The sequence below is a fragment of the Anolis sagrei genome, chromosome 2 (genome assembly GCF_037176765.1).
Source record: "Anolis sagrei isolate rAnoSag1 chromosome 2, rAnoSag1.mat, whole genome shotgun sequence".
Lineage (NCBI taxonomy): Eukaryota > Metazoa > Chordata > Lepidosauria > Squamata > Dactyloidae > Anolis > Anolis sagrei.
Genome location: NC_090022.1, coordinates 97,677,991 through 97,693,962, shown reverse-complemented (window position 1 = coordinate 97,693,962; position 15,972 = coordinate 97,677,991). Strand labels below are relative to the sequence as shown.

General features: G+C 42.5%; 1 protein-coding gene across 1 annotated transcript in view; it reads left to right on the top strand.

Annotated features, from left to right (window-relative positions):
- Nucleotides 1-7,222, top strand: part of LARS1 (leucyl-tRNA synthetase 1) — a 61,211-nt gene extending 53,989 nt beyond the window's left edge. Inside the window, exon 32 of the mRNA XM_060765164.2 lies at nucleotides 6,826-7,222. Coding sequence (XP_060621147.2) covers nucleotides 6,826-7,031 — 206 coding nt within the window. The 3' untranslated portion in view covers nucleotides 7,032-7,222. The remainder of the gene's footprint in view (nucleotides 1-6,825) is intronic.
- Nucleotides 7,223-15,972: the final 8,750 nt, after the last annotated feature.

The following is a 15,972-nucleotide window of genomic DNA, read 5'->3' as shown; positions in this document are numbered from 1 at the left end:
ACGCATTGCTGTGGCCCAGTCTGGTGATCTGGAAAATAATGAGGTGTTGATTTCTAATCTATGTAATGTCTTTATGCTTGTGAGTAAACAGTATTTCTTGCTGTTTCTTTGTCAATGTTGATGTGGAGATTGTCTGGTTTGCCTACTCCGGAGCATGCAACATATCATTGTCATTCTTTAGGGGTCCCTTTCAAATCTATGATACTATATCTCTGTGTATGAATCATATATATCTATCTATATCTATGGCTGGATGGCTCTTTGTCAGGAAGTCTTTGATTACGTTTTCTTGCCCTGGTGAAGGGAGTTGGACTGGATGGCCTTAAGTATTTTCTGTTGGTCAGAGGGATTCTGTGTGGGAAGTTTGCCCCAATTCTGTCACTGGTGGGGTTCAGAATGCTCTTTGAATGTAGATGAACTATAAATCCCAAGCAACTACAACTCCAAAATGTGAAGGTCTATTTTCCCCAAACTCCATCTGTGTTCATATTTGGGCATATGGAATATTCATGCCAAGTTTGGCCCAGATCCATGATTGTGAGTCCACAGTGCTCTCTGGGTGTAGGTGAACTACAAGTCCCAAACTCAAGATCAATGCCCACCAAACCCTTCCAGTATTTTCTGTTGGTCATGGGAGTCCTGTGTGCCACTTTCGGTTCAACTCCATCATTGGTGGAGTTCAGAATGCTCTTTGATTATAGGTGAACTATAAATCCCAGTAACTGCAACTCCCAAATGACAAAATCATAATTTTTTGAGTGATGGTCATTCCTTGTGTTGTGAGACATTTTGTTGCCAGATTTGGTGTGATTTCGTTCATTGGTTCTTTTGTTTTTAAGGTACTCATTATGCACAGAGCATTTTTATAGATATAGATGTGTAATTATGTTTTATTAAATGAATAAAGTGATATTCAAGGACCCTTGGTGGCGCAGTGGGTTAAAGCGCTGAGCTACTGAGCTTGTTGACCGAAATGTCACAGGTTCAATTCCGGGGAGCGGCGTGAGCTTCCGCTGTCAGCTCTAGCTTCTGCCAACCTAGAAGTTTGAAAACATGCAAATGTGAGTAGATCAATAGGTACCGCTCTGGCAGGAAGGTAATGCCGGCTCTTCGGCTTAGAAATGGAGATGAGCCCCACACCCCAGAGTCAGACATGACTGGACTTAATGTCAGGGGACAACCTTTACCTTACTAAAGTGATATTCATTAGGTACTACTTATGACTATGTTGATTCAGAATTACATCAACTAATTATTTTCTAATACATTAGTAAAGAAATTGCATTATTTCAGTACATAGATTAGTCCCAGTAACATTATCAGGAATATGTCTATGTCTTAGCCCTGTTCTACCACAAGCAACTTGTTCTTGTTGTTCATTGTATCAAGTTGGCTATGATTTATAGCAACTCTGTGAGTGAGCGGCTTTCAACAACCCCGATCATCATCTTACCCTGCTGACATGGCAACCATCCTCTAGATCAGTAGTTCCCAAATTTTGGTCTTCCAGATATTTTGGACTTCAGCTCCCAGAATTCCTGCCTCTTGGCCAACTTGGCTAATCTGTCTGAGAGCTGAAGTTCAAAACATCTGGAGGACTGAAGTTTAAAAACCAGTGTACTAGGTGTTTTTGTGGCTGGTTCTCAGGAGCTCTGGGAGTTGAAGTCAAGACATTGAGAACCACTGGTCTGAAGTATTGATTGAGCAGTGCACCTTGATCTGTAGAGACAGAGTTAGAGCCAGACCCAGTGCCAAGTTAACTGTTGGCAAATCTCAAACCAGGCCATTTCAAAGTGTTTGTGCCTCCAGCTCTCAGAAGCCCTAGCCAGCTTGTGCAATGGTCAGGAAATCTGGGAGCTGAAGTCTAGAAAACTTAGAGGGCTGCAGGTTGAAGAGGCATGTCCTAAACCTTACAGTACATTTGAGTCCTGAATCTAGGGGTGTTACTTTCTGAACCCCACTCTCCTTTCTGATATTCACCACTGCTGCTCATTCTTCCCGGTTTATGCAGAGATCGAGTCCATGACTGAACTGTGAAAGATGCATTAATCCATTACAAGTCCCAAGAGCCTTACACTCCTACTCCACCCACACTTTTTCTGATATGTGAACTGCATTATTTTCAAGTCTTAAATTTCAGCCTGTGTCCTATTCTAGGTAGGATGTATTAGCTCCATCTCTCTGAAAGCACTTAAGACTCACAGGTAGTAATGACTTGCAGCAGAAAAGCATTAAAGCAGAGGCACTTTCTTACTCAAGAGCCTGATTTGATATCCTCAGCTGCTGTGAGAAGCATATTTTTCTAGCATGCAATGTGGAAGTTAAGTCAGCTTTTACAGATTACCTCTCATCAGTAAAGGTTGTAATCCAGTTTGTAATTTTAGATTGTTTCAATACAATACAAATACGATACAGATTTACTTTTACTTTTAAGGATGTGATTATTATTTCTGTTAGGTAAGAATTTTGAGATTTTCTGGAATTTGAAAACTGCTCTGCCACCATTCTTTATTTGCCCTGTGACCTTACCCTAATTCTTAATCTTAGATATTGTGCTTTGTGTTAAAAATGTAGCTCATAAGGGTCTATTGCAGAATCAAAGAATCCACTCACAAAAACCCCAAAACAGTTCTGCTGACCAAAATATTAAAATATGTACCTCACTTTCAGGATGGTGCACAATAAAATTGTTCATTTATTAAAATATTTTCCCTCACTCATTGTGGGGCACAATAAATATCAATTTTTAAAATTAACATAATCCCAATGTTATTTTGTAAAACACGCTAAAGCATGTACAAATTAGATACTATCTTCACAGCATAAAGACTGTAATACAGTCTTTATGCTGTAAAGATAATATTTAATTTGTAGGTGAAATGTCAGGAGAGAATGCTTCTGGAACATGGTCATACAGCCCGGAAAACTCACAGCAACCCAGTGATTCTGGCTATGAAAGCCTTTGACAACAAAGCTCTTATTATCATGAAATTCTTCCAAACATTTTGGTGGAATCTCTTTTCCTCTAATTTTGAATCCCTTTTTCCATGTCCTACTCTCTGGAGAGCCAGAAAATTCAGGTTGTATTTTTATTATGAGACCATTTCAAATATGTAATACATGGTCTCAGCTTGCAGTGGCATGTGCATGGTGGTATGTGAATAACTCAGATTTAATAATGTGTATTGTTTGGATAAGTGCCTGGACCCTCAGGGCAAAACTTGTGCTCCTCCAGCTAGAAAGGGAAAAGAGGTGTATGTGATCTCCTACAAAACTGGTTGGTAAGCAGGAGTCAATTGCTTTCTAAGAAGGCAGCTCTCTTGGTTTTTCATTTTTGTTTTGAAGTAAGTCTCCAAATTGAGCATTCTGAGTTCCCGACTATTAGCCAGTTGCTAATGGCCTCATTCAGTTGACATTTTATCCTTCTACTTAAAGTGGGGAAGACATCAACTTGAATACTAGGTTGTTGAGCTGAAGAGAGTTGACAGAATTCCCTTTAAAATGCAGAGATAATTTCCTGTTTTCTCGGTGGCTTTGCTGATTCCAGCAGTTATGGGCCAAGTGAGAAAATTATGTCCTGGTTTAAACTCTCCAAGTGGGAGAGATAATTTATTTTCCTCATCACTTCTTACAGCTTGTGTGTTTTGATCTTGGGAAGGAGACAATTTTTATATTACATTGTGAAGCAGTGTTTTCAACAAAAGAGTTGAGAGGAGGAAATACATAACTTGTCTTGCAAAGCAAAAATAGTGTCTAAAACATGTTTCAGATTTGGGCAGGCAATTACGGGAGATCCACAACGTGATTGTTCGAGGTGAATGAAAAGCAATTGAGAGCAAATCAGTAATTCTTTTATATTGTTGTTTCCAGAAGATGTCACTGTTAGGTAGGCACTTGAAAAGATTGTCGGATAAAAGCTAGTGGTGAAAAAGAAGCAACTTCAACAGGCTAAAATGCCTGTCTCATTAGGAAAAGTTCTGCTTTTCACTTCTCGCTGGGAATTTGTTTGAACTTTTAAAAGGGCTCTTTTTTTTAAAGGCAGCTTCATCTAATGAGACAACTGTGATTCTTTTTATTGAAACCCTTTCTAGTTTTCAGTAAAGCACATTATAAAAATCCCCAGTAGATTCCCTTCTGTGACAGGAGCATGGAAGCTATATAGCCTTCCTGTGCCTTCCTTTTCATTCATATGTTAGGGCCCTCCCACACAGCCCTATAACCCAGAATATCAAGGCTGATAATCCACAATATCTGTTTTGAACTGGGTTTTCTGAGTCCACATTGCCATATAATCCAATTCAACAGATAGTGTGGGGTTTTTATAGAGCTGTGTGGAAGGAACCTTAGGGCCCTTCCACACAGCCCTATATCCCAGAATATCAAGGCAGAAAATCCCATATTTTCTGAGTGTGGACTCATATAACCCCATTTAAAGCAGATATTATGGGATTATCTGCCTTGATATTCTGGGATATAGGGCTGTGTGGAAGGGCTCGCAGACATTAGTATGGTAAAAGAGGAACATAAGAGAGAAATGAGAGACAGAAGGTGACAGGGGAAATTAGATAGGAGATGGAGAAAGGTTTATTGTGTCTTAAACCCTTAGTCCTGAAGGGAAATAACCTCCATGGGTTTTGATGTATCTTCTCCAATATTTTCTTTAAAATGATTTATGTGTAGTGCTTTATTCTTCCTGAAATTTATAATATTAATGAGTCTGTTTGCCATACTTGTTTATCAGCCACATTTGAACCAGGATGGTTGTCAAACAAGCCTGAAAAAAACCAAGTGGGATGGGAGGTAACAACATTGTGTGAAATCTGTAGCTCTCTGATGCTTTTGAACTTTAGCTCCCATAATCTTCGGACAGTATAACCAGTGATTTTGTAAATGATAGGTCCAAATATTTAGAGTGGCAAAGCATTTCCTCTGTTGGAATATATCATAAAATTTCAGTAATGAATAGGAGGTATTCTGGTGGATAAGTTATGCAGTTTGTTTGATGTCATTTATCTTGCTGGGTAGGGAAGGTATAATTGTGTGTGATAATGACAATCTTTTAACAAAACAGATGTGTCTGTACCAGACTGGTATTCTTGTGGGGTTTTTTCCCCCTCTCATTCAGTGTGCTGCCAAAATGTTCTGATTATCTAGGCTTTTCTGGTATTTACACAGAAATTGTGTAAAAGGTGCCTAAATAGTAGTTTCCACATTGCTGTCCAAATCTTTTTGTTTATTTTGGGCGTATTTTCACTATTCAAGTAGCATGGCTCTCTATATCAATGGAAATTGATTCATAGAAATATCACTAAAAACAGGTGGGCCATTTCCTGTTGACCCTGCCCAGTTTTGTAGGCCCAATAAAGCTCACCTAAATAATCACACCCTGGACATGGATTTCCAGGTCTTTTGTTTCATTTTGGGGAGCATGGGGAGCTGCATTGTGTTCAGGTGTGCGGATTGGCTGCCAGCCCCACCAAATGGGTCTATCCTTCAATTAAAACAGTGAAAATAGATCATTACTTTTCAAAATTGGTTTTTGTTACTGTTGTGTTTGGAGCTTCTTATAAGCTGTTTCCTTAAACCAGTGTGGTAAAGTGGTTTAGCATTGGATTATGATTCTGGAGATCAGATTTCACATTTGCACTTGGCCATAGAATCCCACTGGGCAACCTTGGGCCATACACACTCCCTCTCTGTCTCAGAAAGCCCTTCTGAATAAATCCTGCCATGAAAAAACCCTGGGATAGGTGCACTTTAGGGTTGCCCTAAGACAGAAATGACTTGAAGACAACAAAAACAAGAGCTCTTCACTTTACTGTTTTTCTAGAATAAGTATTACTTTTCAGTTACTTCAAAAAATATTGAATGCTGCAGTACAAAACATATTTATATAGCCTGAAGTATCATTAAAACAAATATACACATGACAGGATGTTGTCAAATTTTCCATTGGATTAGTAAGAGAATGGCATGACATGCAACCGAAAGCTGTCTTCCTGCCTACTGGCAATGATACATAAGGAGTGTGTCAGAATATTTTTAAAACTTTTGAAACGGCACTTTTAAATTCAGCTCAGAAGAATCTGTAGCTCAAGGAGTTTGATTGTCACCATCTGGCTGACTACCTGTCACTAGCCAGTGTTCCAGGACATTGGAAGTGCCTCTTTACTTTGCAGAATAGGAGGCCCATTTTTTATTAGAAGGGACTTTTGGTTGAGATTGAAGAAGGAAAAAAAATCATTTTTTAAAAATTCTTGCTCCTGTTGGGTCAGAATCAATTCTAACACTGCAAAGTGCTGTGGTTCACAGCAGCTAACTAGCCTCCCATAACAACCACCCCTGTTTTAGATGGGCAAAGCTGTCATTGTAGCTAATATTAAGGGGGTGTTTCCAGCTTATTTTGGGTAACCTTGAGCAAAACTTCAGTTTGGGAGCAAAACTTCAGTTACCACAGTGTGGCTGTTTTATGAAGGGTAGACACATTTAGAGATTATTTTGTGGAATTCTTCATACATAGGAATTCTCCATACGTAGAAGAATTTGCATCCTTCCCTTGTTTTCTCATTCCATAGCACATCACAATGTGAATGCATTCATGATGTATATTCTTCATTTCACATTGCCTTTTAATTAAGCCTTAGGAATTAAGGGCTTTTGCAGGCTTTGAAGCAACTGGCCTAAATACCAACCTGTAAATACCATTCAAAGCACTGCTGAAGCAGTCTGTGTGCAGCTAACATAAGCTAGTGTTGTTAAAATCATCCATCCTGGCTAAGTATCTTACTGTCTTACAAATGCTGTCTTAAACCTTTTCCCCCTCAGATCTTTCCAAAGTGAGACTCATGAGATTTGATGACCCTCTTCTGGGCCCTCGTCGTGTTCCTGTCCTTGGAAAAGAAGATGCTGAGAAATCCCCCATTTTAGACCAAGCTGTCTTCCACATAGACCTAGCAGAGAAACGGGTCCGTCTCATCGAGAACGGACGGACTACTGATATTGGGGATACACTTGTCTATATTGTTAATTAGGTTTTTCACAACATTGGCTTAATTAGTGCTGAGTCTTAAACCATGCTTTTAAAAAAACATTTGTTTGTTTTCAAGATAAGTAGTGGGAAACTTAATTTCAGCTGGTGGAGCACAGGAGGGAACATGAAAATGGCATGTAGCTCAAGCTCATTAAATTGTCCAGTGTGGTTATAATAAATCTATTTTCCATCCTTTTGGCTTTTCTTGGAAATAAGAATCTCTTTAACTCAAATCACAAAGCAACTGAAAACATTTTATTCCTTCTTTTTTTGATAAAGTAATAAAATGAGATAGGAGTCATACTGGACTTCTGGAGTTTAAAGTGGAACAGTCATAGCTGAAAGACATTGGAGGTCCTCTACTTTGGGTTGCCATTTCCTCTTGAGAAAGGTTGTTCTGGCAGGTCAGTCCTTCCTGCCATGTTTATGAAGAATGATAGGCCTATCTTCACTAATATGGTAAAGTTCACACTCCTTTCTGGGGTCAAATAGGGAACTGTTATCTCCATTTAGCTGCCTATAATCCTGAGACTTTACATAGAGGTGATGGTTCTGCAGAAGTTGGACAGCTCATAATACATTAACACGTTCTCAAAAGGGATGATCCCAATGTGAAGTAAATTATACAAAACCAAGGTGCACTGTTGCAGGACACATTTAAATATTTATTACAAAGACTGTTCCTATATAATCAATCTCATACTCACAGATATTGTTGAAGGTGATGATGCCATTGCTAATGGGAATGAAGATGAAGCAATAACAAAGAAGCCCAGCAGGATCGTGCCCACTGTGAGGATTGACTGCCAGGCTAGGAGGTGCTGTAGCTTGAAGGCTGTATTGTCCAGCTTGCGACAATTGACGTTGCCTTCAACAGACCTGCCTGTTCTGGACAACCCACCACCACTGCTTCTCCTGGACATGCCTGGAGGAAACACCCAACAGATGCCCGTCCACTACTGTCTCCATGTAATTACCATGAAGACACTTTTCTTTCTTTACATGCATGAAAGAATCTTGAAGGGCATGGTATTTTCCTTTTCCTGCCTGCACTTAGTCTTAGGTGCCTAAGCACAGTATGGTGGAAAGGGGGAGAAGACATTGAGCTTTGCTCCTTTCCTCATTATAGAAACCTCTCAATATGAAATATTTCATGTTTTTTCCAAAGTAATGGGCAAAAGACCACATCTCAGAAACAGATCACCTGCTTTGCATGCAGCTGGTTCCAGATTGAATTTTTAGGAGTTCAGTCTCCCAGATGTAACTAGAAGTTGTTCCATGCCAGCCACCATGCCATCCACCGTGAAGCCCATGCCCAGCCTGGCCTGCCAGGTACACTGTCAGCAGCCACAACAGGTGCTTCCTTGTCATCTACAGTGCTGCCAGCACCTCTGCCGAGCCCCCCGCCCCCAAGCAGGCGACGAGAGCTAGGCACTAGCAGAACCGCAACAGGGTCCAGGCCCAGATCCGGCAGGGAGGCTTCCTCTGCCACCATTGCTGCCACTGGAGGGGTGCCCTCCTTTTCCTGCCTCTGCTTCATGCATAAGAGAGAGAAAGGGAAAGGAGGATAAAAAGCAAGAGAAGGAGGGAGAAAGGGAGGGGACAGAAAGAGGAAAGGGGACAGATAGAAAGGGAGATAGAGAAGGAAATAGAAAAAGAAAAGTAAGAATTATCAATAAAAAAGCGAGGGATAGAAGAGAAGGGAAGGAGAGAAGGGGTAGACTGAAGGAAAGAGAAAGGAGGGAGATAGGGATGGAAAGAAAGGAAAGGGATAGAAAAGAGAAGGAGAGGAAGGGAAAGAGGAAGGCAAGAGAAAGAAAAAGGGAAAAAGAAGGAAGGAAAGGGGGAGAAGAGCGAGGGCTTGCCTCACCTTCTCCTGCGTGCGCCTCTGCCTCCAAGTGCCTCCCCGTGACTCTTCTCTGCCCCGCACTGATGGAGAAAGAGGAAGAGGAGGAGGCGGAAAGATAGGAAAAAGAGCCAAAGTGCGACCCCCTGTGAAACAGCTGATTGACCCCCATAGGGGTTGCAACCCACATGTTGAGAACTGCTACTATAAACATCTGAACAAATCTTGCCCAGAAAATTGTAAGTTAAAGTCACCTTGAGGTTGCATAATAACTATGTAATACATTGTAACATGCATGATTAAAGCGTTAAATGAGCTGTAGTCCCAAAAACCATGAAGCAGATAAGGATAGAACATGTTATAATAATGCTAAGGACAATATTAAAGGCTTAATTTTTTTAAAGTTAAACTGACACCACATTAGCACTTTTCAGTTCTGCTTGGAGAGGATTTAGGCTCTTTTGCTGTCAGCAGCCTACTCTGCTTCATGAGGCATGAGAACAGCTGCAGAAAGCTATCTACAAGGTTGAACAGGTTTGTATTCAAATACAGTAGTCTGCTGTAGCACACTCAAAATTTGTGACATGTTGAAGAATAGCAAATGTATTGTGCCAAGAGTTTTTGTAGGCAGCTGAATAAGCTGAGACATACATGAACAGCCAGAAGTGTGGATTATCTATATCTATAAATTTCCTACTGGCGTCCAACGGGGAAGCAAAACTCTAAAACCCCTCCACAAAACTCCACCAAAATTGCCATGCCCCAAGGACAACCCACTAGGTACAAACTAATCCAGTCAGAAATCAAAACAACACAACCACACACAGAAAAAACGGCAAAACAACTGAGCATGCGCACTGGCGCAAAGTCCCCAGCGCACGCGCACACATGGCCGAACGGCCAACGCACTTCCCTCCCTCCCTCGCCCCGCCCAGCGCGAACACGTAACCGCACTTTCCCACGGCACACACACACACACAAAGAACGCAACTTTCCCCCGCCCCCTTCCCTCCACCCCCTCCTTCATCTTACTCCTCCCACGCTGCCCCCAAGCCCCGCTCTGCACACTCCAAGCCTCGCCGCGCCGCATCCCTACTGGAAAGACACGCCCCCTCCCTTCGCCCCACCCCTTCCCTCCCTGATTGACGCCTGGAAGGAAAGGGGTGGGGCGAAGGGAGGGGGCGTTTCTAACCGGAGAGGGAGGGAGGAGGGAAGGAGTGACTCAGGGAGTGAAGGGGTGGGGCGAAGGGAGGGGGCGTGTCTTTCCGGAGGGGGTGGGAGGAGGGAAGGAGTGACTCAGGGAGGGAAGGGGTGGGGTGAAGGGAGGGGGCGTGTCTTTCCGGAGGGGGTGGGAGGAGGGAAGGAGTGACTCAGGGAGGGAAGGGGTGAGAAGAAGGGAGGGGGCGACTTTGAAGACACAATGATGGATCCGGACCAAAGCATTCAATACGCCCAAATATCCACACAGATGGAGTTTGAGGGAAATAGACCTTGACATTTGGGAGTTGTAGTCACTGGGATTCAGAGTTCACCAACACTCAAAGAGCATCCTGAACCCCACCAACGACAGAATTGGGGCAAACATGCCACACTGAACCCCCATGACCAACAGAAGATACTCAAGTTTACACACAAGCATAAAGAAAGGGGAGGAAGGAGGGATGCCAGAGAGAGAGAGAGAAAGAGGGAAAGAGGGCGAGTGAAGGAAGGAAGAGAGGCCAGGCAGAGACTTCAAAACTCTTACTAAAGGCCACAGCAACGCGTGGCAGGGCACAGCTAGTGCTATAGTAAATAAAGGGAGCTCTCTCCTGCTGGATCAGACTAAAGGCCTATCAGTGTTCTGTTTGCACAGTGACCTATCAGTTTTCGCTATGGAAATAGGTAAGAAAGTACAATAGCAATGACTTACTTGTGTTTGTCAATGATTGGTAGTTTTCGCAACCCTAAATTCAGCTTTCTGATTAGAATGTGCACACATGTGAAGTTAGATGGAAATAGTGCCCCAGTGTGCATCACTTCTTACTTCCTTATATTGAATAATAACAATAATGTCCTCCATCTTCTTTTAAAGGTAATTTTAATGTTTATTTTCCCCAGACAGAAGAGTACCTTCTGATGCTGTTCGATCACCCTGATCAATTTGGTGTCACTTAATCTGCCTAGTGCACCCATTGCCATGGGCTGCCCTTTCCTTACATTACTCCACCTGATTATACCTTTCAGTCCACCTTCCGTAGGGGGCACGGGACGGAGACTGTGCTAGTTGCCATCACAGATCAGCTTCGCTGCCAGATGGATCAAGGCAGATCAGCGCTGCTCGTGTTATTGGACCTCACAGCAGCATTTGATACAGTCGATCACAATCTATTGGCCCATCGCCTAGCCATGATTGGGATTAGGGGGATACCCCTTAAATGGGTGTCCTCCTTCCTCCAGAATCGGGGACAGCGTGTAGTGAGGGGAGGGATGGTTTCCGAGAGATCTCTGCTAACTTGCGGGGTCCCGCAGGGAGCTATTCTCTCTCCTCTATTATTTAACATCTATATGCGACCGCTTGCCTGACTGGTGTGGAGCTTTGGGCTTGAGTGCCACCAGTACGCTGATGACACTCAGCTCATTCTGAGGATGGAGGGCCGGTCAGACTCCGTACCCGAAAATTGCCATCAGTGCCTTGAGGCCGTTACTGGATGGTTGCGTGCCAGCAGGTTGAGGGTGAATCCAGCGAAGACAGAGATCCTTTGGCTGGGCCGTCCGGGTGGGAGGGAGATCCAGCTGCCTACCCTGGATGGTGAGACACTACATCCTTCACCTTCTGTAAAAAGCCTTGGTGTCTTATTGGACCCTCTGCTCACAATGGAGGCCCAGGTCTCTGCTGTGAGCAGATCTACGTTTTTCCACCTACGTCAGGCTAGGCGACAGGCTCCCTTCCTCTCTAGGAACGACCTGGCTACGGTGATCCAGGCGACGGTCATCTCGAGGCTTGACTACTGTAACACCCTCTACATTGGCTTTCCTTTGTCAGTGATCCGGAAACTGAAGCTGGTGCAAAATGCGGTGGCTCATCTTCTCGCTGCGGTGCCGGCGAGGTGTCATATTACCCCAATTCTACAACAGTTGCACTGGCTTCCGATTGGATTACTTTCAAGGTGCTGGTACTAACCTTTAAGGCCTTATATGGTCTGGGGCCGGCGTACCTGAGGGCCCGCTTATCCCTCTACCAACCCCAGAGATTACTTCAGTCTGAAGACCAAAATTTGCTTGAAGTCCCCAACATCCAGACTTATCATCTGTCCTCTACTAGGCAGAGAGCCTTCTTGATTGTGGCCCCTTATTTATGGAATGCCATGCCAGTTGAAACCCGGACCATCTGAGAGCGACTTGCTTTTTGGAAAGCCTGTAAAACCTTTCTTTTCCGACAAGCTTTCGATGGGTGAATAACTTGGGACTATGTCTGTTCTCATTTTTATTGTATTTTAAAGTTGGTTGTATTGTTTTAATCTACTGCTGTAACCCGCTCCGAGCCAAATTGGGAGTGGCGGTATACAAGTCAAATAAATAAATAAATAAATAAATAAATAAATATCTTGACACTTGCAAAATAACACTAAAATGTTAACGGGACCTAAAAACCCAAAGATACTAGATTTTGTCTAATGCTAAGCAAGATCAGCCCTGGCTAGTGTTTGGATTGGAAACTGCCAATGAAAGCCATGTGCTACAGGCCAAATTTCAAAGGAAGGAATTGGCAAAACCATCTCTGAGTATTCCTTGTCTAAGAAAACCCTATGAAACTAATGGAGACAATAGGCTATTTTGATTTTTCTTTGGCAAAATATAGCTTTCTTATCTTGCTACTTTTATTTTTTAAAGTGCTTTTCATCAGTTTGCCCCAAATATGATATCTATGTGGGTGCTAATTTTCTGGACAACCCCCCTCTGTTTTTAGAAAGAGCATTAAATTGTACCAGAGGCCCATTTTTCTTTAAAGATATGCAATGCCATATTTGAATTTCTTAAGAATCTTTGGAAGAATACCATCAGAATCAAATGAGTTTATGTTCAATTTGCGAATAAAATCTGAACTCCTTCGTTGTCACCAATTTTCTCAGCCCCTTTCCTTTCCTTGGTGAAGATATTGGTATCTGCTCCACATCTTCTGCAGTTTAAAAATAATTATTTTAAGCTCTTTCCAATCTTCTTATCCTCCTTAAGTACTCCTTTATGTCTCTTATCAACCCACTGCTTCCCTAGCTGGTTTCATGTTTCTTAAACATTTAAATGTTTAGCATTACTCTTAATGGTATTAGTGCTGAGCTCCTCAAAAACCTTTTTGGCATGTGAGTCCCTGATTTTCACACTGTATGCATTCTTCCTTCTTTTAGGGCAGTCTGTGTTCCTTTTCTCAATTGGGGAACAGTTAATTTTGGGGGAGAAAAGTCTTAAAAAACAGCTTCCTTTGACCTGGCTTGTGAAGCACGCTAGTGACTTCTTGGATATGCTGATACCTTTCTTGATTTGCAGTGCACACGCTAACTGCAGTTCTATTAGGTATCCTCCAACATTTCATAGCTGACAATCAGGATATCTGTGGCCATACAAGATGGCAAAACACAACCTAAGATGGGGCTGCAGCCTACTGGGAAAGCTTGTAAATCCAGGCCAAAACCTTCAGGAGCCCTGAAATTTAGGAAAAATTCAGAAGTGTTGTACATAAACATTTTCTAGAATGCAGATGTCCCCCCAATGATTCGAAGGTAAAGCAAAGTATGATAAATCTCAACTATTTGGAAGTCAATACAATGCAGTAATAAGATGGGATGCTAGTGCAGGATCATTTCTATTTTATCTCAAAGTTCTATGTCTGAAACAGCCAAACTCATTCCTTTGCAGTTATGGGATATTTGGTAACTGATACTCCATCCTTAAATATCTTGAGGGAACGTATTCATTTATTAATCATTTTTCTTGTCTGAAAAATAGAAGGGATTGTAAAAGCCCACCTCCCCCCTTCTCCTTTCCCATCCCTTTGACCAGTCTCTCTTTAACCAACCAGGCTCTTCGCCCTCCTCTACAGTGCAACAATTAAAAAAACTTGATTAGTTCTAACTCTTCAATTACACTCTCTATTGAATGCCTTCCTTTGTAGCAAAAGGAACCTAAACTGTCCAGGGAGAACAAATTACAGCCAGGGCAGAATGCTTGACTGTGCCTTGCAGCTGTGAGAGGTAGTAGAAATGAAGAAGCTCTTGGCCGAGATCTTCTCTTGGCATCTAAAATGCAAGGAGTGCAGAGCAGACTTTCAAACCAGCAATACACAGTAAACAGCTCCTTTCTTTTGCATGGGCTATTAACCAAAGATGGGAAGGAAGTGCATTAGAAGAGAAAAAGTGTGACAACATGCTTTCTATCTGGTAGCCACAGGAATCTACTATGGCTCCAATTTTATCTCTGTAAAACCAGGTGTAGAGATTATTGCCACACTCCAGATGTTGTTGAATGGCAACTCTAGTGTAGCCAAAGGTCAGAAATCATGCGAGCTACAATCCAACAGTATCCAGAGAGCTGCTTGTTCCCACCCTAGAGCCTAATTTATAATACTTATGCAGAGCATCTCACTAGCTGTCAAGATTTCTACCTCATCCTATCCATTCACCCCAGCCAAAACTTGTTGTTCATAATGTGGAATCTTGTTCAAAGATAACCATGTTTATACTCTCTCTGTCTCCCTTTCTCTGTGTCTCTCTCTCTAGATCAATCCCCAGCTGCCCTTCTCCCTTGCCTACCAATCCTGGTGTAGTCTCTCAGAATCTTTTGGTTTGACTCCCTATGACAAAAAAATGGAACTGCAACATAATGCTCTTACACATGTATCATCACTCAATCACTTATCTGTTCTCAATTATTTTCCCACAACAGGAACCTAAGCATTATATAGAGATTGACTATGACAATTTTACTGGGCTTTTTAGGAGTTTCTCTGTGTTAAAGTTTCTGTCTGCCTGTCTGTCTGTCTATCTGTCTCTGTCTCTCTCTCTCTATCTCTCTCTCTCTCACACACACACATACACACACACACTTTTTTATTTTAAAAGCAACATGGGCTTCTCCACACCTAGCAAATATTGCTCTTTTTGACAGCATAAGTCTGTATGCTTGAAAAATGTGCTAGGATACTTATATGCAGAACCAAGAGGGCTACCAGGGAGCCCCTGGTGGTGCAGTGGGTTAAAGCGCTGAGCTGCTGAACTTGCTGACCAAAAGGTTGCAGGTTCAAATCTGAGTAGCGGCGTGAGCTCCTGCTGTTAGCCCCAGTTTCTGTCAATCTAGCAGTCTGAAAACATGCAAATGTGAGTAGATCAATAGGTACCGCTCCTCCGGGAAGGTAATGGCATTCCATGCAGTCTTGCTGACCACATGACCATGAAGGTGTCTAGGGACAATGCTGGCTCTTTGGCTTAGAAATGGAGATGAGCACCAACCCCCAGAGCCAGACATGACTAGACTTAATGTCAGGGAAAAACCTTTACCTAAGAGAGCTACCAGGGCCTGCCTCTGAATGGTGCTCCTGAGCCTGTAATAATCCATGCATGGCAAGAAGAAGTACATCAGGTGCTATCATTGCCCTGCCATAAGAAATGATGAAACAATGTGGCTGATGAACTCTGCCTTGCCTTGCAACAATTAAAGATCATTTCAAGATGTTGCTCTTTGGCTAATTGATGTCCTCTCTTGTAAATCCTCCCTCATTCTCTGGCGGCCTGTTCCCATATCCAGCTGGTTCTAAATGTGGATAAATAAATTCAGACCCATTTAATTTCCATCTCCAGTCCAATAACGATACTATGTCTGCCCCATACCTACACGACTTCTGCACTGCGATGTGGCTTTGTTAGAAATGTGTCAGTCCCCTTTCAGTTTCCATTAGCATCCCTTGTCAACCTGTGTCATTCACAATTCTCTTGTTCCCAGTTCCTCAGGGCAAGATCAATTCAAGAGCTGCCATGTAGTCATTAACAGGTCATAGAGCAAACAGCATTTCTTTTGTGTAACCACAGCACTTAGTTGCCTGTGGGATTGGTCAACTTGCTATTTACTA